General features: G+C 42.0%; 1 protein-coding gene across 1 annotated transcript in view; it reads right to left on the bottom strand.

Moving 5' to 3' along the window:
- The window catches only part of cubn (cubilin (intrinsic factor-cobalamin receptor)), a gene marked incomplete at its 5' end in the record, with an annotated part of 20,831 nt that extends 17,885 nt beyond the window's left edge, over nt 1-2,946 (bottom strand). Inside the window, 6 exon segments of the mRNA XM_014023775.1 lie at nt 59-230; nt 901-1,085; nt 1,622-1,762; nt 2,056-2,265; nt 2,408-2,586; nt 2,772-2,946. Of these exon segments, the coding sequence (XP_013879229.1) occupies nt 59-230; nt 901-1,085; nt 1,622-1,762; nt 2,056-2,265; nt 2,408-2,586; nt 2,772-2,946 (1,062 nt within the window).
- Between the last annotated feature and the right edge of the window lie 463 nt (nt 2,947-3,409).

Raw genomic sequence — 3,409 nt, 5'->3', positions numbered from 1 at the left:
CACACACACACACACACACACACACACACACACACACACCCAGACAAAAGCATCTCACCTGCAGGCTCATCAGAAGTGTAAGTAGCCATGAAGCCACCGTTGGACACAGAAGCATCAGTGTTGAACACAACAGTCATTGTGTTGCTGGAGGAACGCACTTGAGTTCCTGCTGGTACCGTACCACAGAACCTCTGGAGGCGTGGAGCATCTGCAGTCAGCCCATTCAGTACCTAAAACCCCGTGTTTCACATATCAGATTAATCTGCGTATGGCTTAGGATTCATTTCTTCTCATTTAATATAATCAATTTTTATTAGAAGTACCAGTTATAACCAAAACATCACAGCAAATCTTAGGTGTGAGCGAACACGCCAGCAGGGCCACACGACCTGCCCAGTATGGATAGGGGGGCGGGTCCTTCTCTTTGTGTGTAGAATGCATGGAGGGTCAAGCTGAGTGAAGCAGAGTTCAGCTGGTGTGCTCAATGAATGTGTGCATTTCTGACTGAAATTTATGCTTCCGTTTATCAATTTGCTACACATTGGATTCATGGTAAAGTGTGATGCAGACATAATTAAAAAAATAAAATAAAAATAAATTAGTTAAACAACTCATGGCCCAATCAGAGGTTGTGACCCTATTGTTGAAAACCTCTACTCTAGAATATAACCATTTTGATGCAAACAGGTAGAGATTTAACATTAGCTAAAATAGTGTTTTTTTAAACCAGCGTGCCATTTTTGAGAGGCATTAGTGTCATAATCCCTAAAGCACAAAATGGTAGTAATTATTAGACAGAACATCAAGTCAAAGCTGATTGGACTGTACCTTTAACAATGCATGCTGCTGTTATGATCTAAGACAAATCATTTATTAAATAATGCTCAAAGTCAAACTCACATCCACGTAGTCAAAGACACATGAAGAACCAGAGCCTTCCAACCGCAGGTCGTTGATGGTGAGCGTGACTCTGCGGCCCGGGGTCACCACTAACTCCCAGCGACACACTCGGTTGTGAGGATAYAGATTGGGATAGTTGGGGGAGGAGATGGTTCCTGAGGGAGCATTCAGTTGTCCTCCACAAGCTGCAGAAAGCAACAAGATATCCAAATGAAACAAATAATTATTAACAGACATTTTTGACCTTTTGAATAAATTCCCTGTGAACTAAACTGTACCAGTTTTATTTGTATTGTTTCAAATTAAGTCCAAAACACAATCTATGTAGTTCCAAATACTAAAGAAACCCTTAATGCAGGCTAGCTGAACATATTGTTGTTTTGTTTTGTTTTTTGTCTGCAAAACCTGTCCAAGCAGCAGTTAATTCAGGTCTTTTCTTTTCTCCTTGTGGTTAGTCAGATTTGGCTCTGTCCCCTGTCTGCCTGCTTGGAAATGTAACTCTTTTGTTCCCCTCGGGTCAAAATGACCTGTGAGGCTTCAGCAGGTGGATTAAATACATGGAAAATACAGGACAAGAATTTCAAAAGAGTTGCTCAATTTATTTAGGATGCCATTCAGCTATTTAGGCATTTGGCACTTCAAGAAAAGGGATGGTTCAGGGTTATCTAAAATCAATCAATACATGCATGATATTTGCTATAAACATCAGAAATGATCGTACCTTCAATGCTGGCTTCAAACGTCAGCCTGAAGCCAGCTGCATTTCCACTGGTGTCACTCACAAACTTGACATACGCAAAACTGTCCGACGTATCAACAGAAGCAGGGAGATTGTTTCCACAGTGTCGACCCAGCAGACGCCCTGTGAAGATAAAAAGAAGTTTATCCCATTTCATTCTCTCTACAGCAGTCACTGATTAAATATTTGCCAGTGTTGAACCAGGCAAATCCCATTAAGATCACAGAGCACTTTTGCAGGGGAGGCCTGGCCCTGAAGGCACTTAACCGTACATGTTTTTGGGGGTGTGGAGAAAACCCACGCTAGCATGAGGAGAACGTGCAAACTCCACACAGAAAGACCCCAGGTCTGAACTGGGGATCGAACTCAGACCGTGTTGTTTTCTTCTAAATAAATTGAGCCTCTTGTTTTCTCACCCGAAGCATTGTACTCTCTGAGCTCCACGTAGTCAGCAGTACATCCTGGAGTGTTCTGCAGGCTGAAGTTCCCAAAGCTGAGGGTCAAGTAGTGCCCAGTGGGCCCCTCGAGGTACCACTCACAGCTGGAGCTATCAGGATAGTTCGATCCTGGGAAGCCAGGGCTTTGAACCACACCTGTGCTACCTATGTAGGTTCCTCCACAGGTGGCTGGGATAGAAAAAAATCAAATACACAATGTTTTTAAAACCGTCTAAAAGGTTTTATTTGATATCTGTGAGAACTGGGTTCATGCTCCAATATCAGTTCCTGAATTAGGAAAGCTAATGTGTCACTGTTTACGAATACAAACCTATGGAGTATTTTGCTTTAAATCCTTTGTGTGTCACACTGTGGTCAGTGCGAAACCTCAGCAGCATTGAAGAACCTTTGGAATGTTGTGTGGATGGCCTGGTGTTCCCACAGAGCCGGGAAACTAAGTCAGAATTGATTGATGAGCCATCTCGGATCTCCAAGTAGTCATAGATACAGCTAAAAATAAAAAAATTATAATAAAAAAAGAACAAAAAGCAATTATCTCCTGAAGAATCCAAATCATCCTGAAGGATTGACAAATATAGGAGTGGCTGAATATCCTGTATTAAATATACAGTATATTCTTATACAAATGTAAAAATAACCAAAGCAAAAAAATAAAAATAAGATTGCAAATATACCTAGTTGTGGGCTCAATGTAGAATTCATCTTCAAAGTCAATTTGGACAGCTTCCCCATTGGGCACAGTGATCACCCAAATACAGTCACTGTTGGTGGGATAGTTCTGTGGATAGTTGGGTGAAGTCAGGTAGCCAGGTGGGTCAAAATCACTCAGCTCAATGAAGCCTCCACACGCTGAGGAAAACCAGAAACTTCAGGTTTTATTTTTACAACAACCAGATCAAAACAACAAGTTCTCATTTATCCTTACTTCACAAAACCATCCATCCATCCATACATCCATCCATACATCCATACATCAGAGCATTCATCCATCCATCCATCCACACATCAGAGCATCCATCAGAGCATCCATCAGAGCATCCATCCATCCATCCATACATACATTCATCCATCCATACATACATTCATCCATCCATACATACATACATACATACATCAGAGCATCCATCCATCCATACATACATCAGAGCATCCATCAGAGCATTCATCCATCCATCCATCCACCCATCCATCCATACATCAGAGCATCCATCCATCCATCCATCCATCCATCCATACACACATCAGAGCATCCATCAGACCATCCATCCATCCATCCATCCACCCATCCATCCATACATCAGAGCATCCATCC

This window comes from Austrofundulus limnaeus, unplaced genomic scaffold (genome assembly GCF_001266775.1).
Source record: "Austrofundulus limnaeus strain Quisiro unplaced genomic scaffold, Austrofundulus_limnaeus-1.0 Scaffold390, whole genome shotgun sequence".
Classification (NCBI taxonomy): Eukaryota; Metazoa; Chordata; class Actinopteri; order Cyprinodontiformes; family Rivulidae; genus Austrofundulus; species Austrofundulus limnaeus.
Note: the sequence above shows the minus strand (reverse complement) of the source record. Positions and strands in the feature narration are given on the sequence as shown.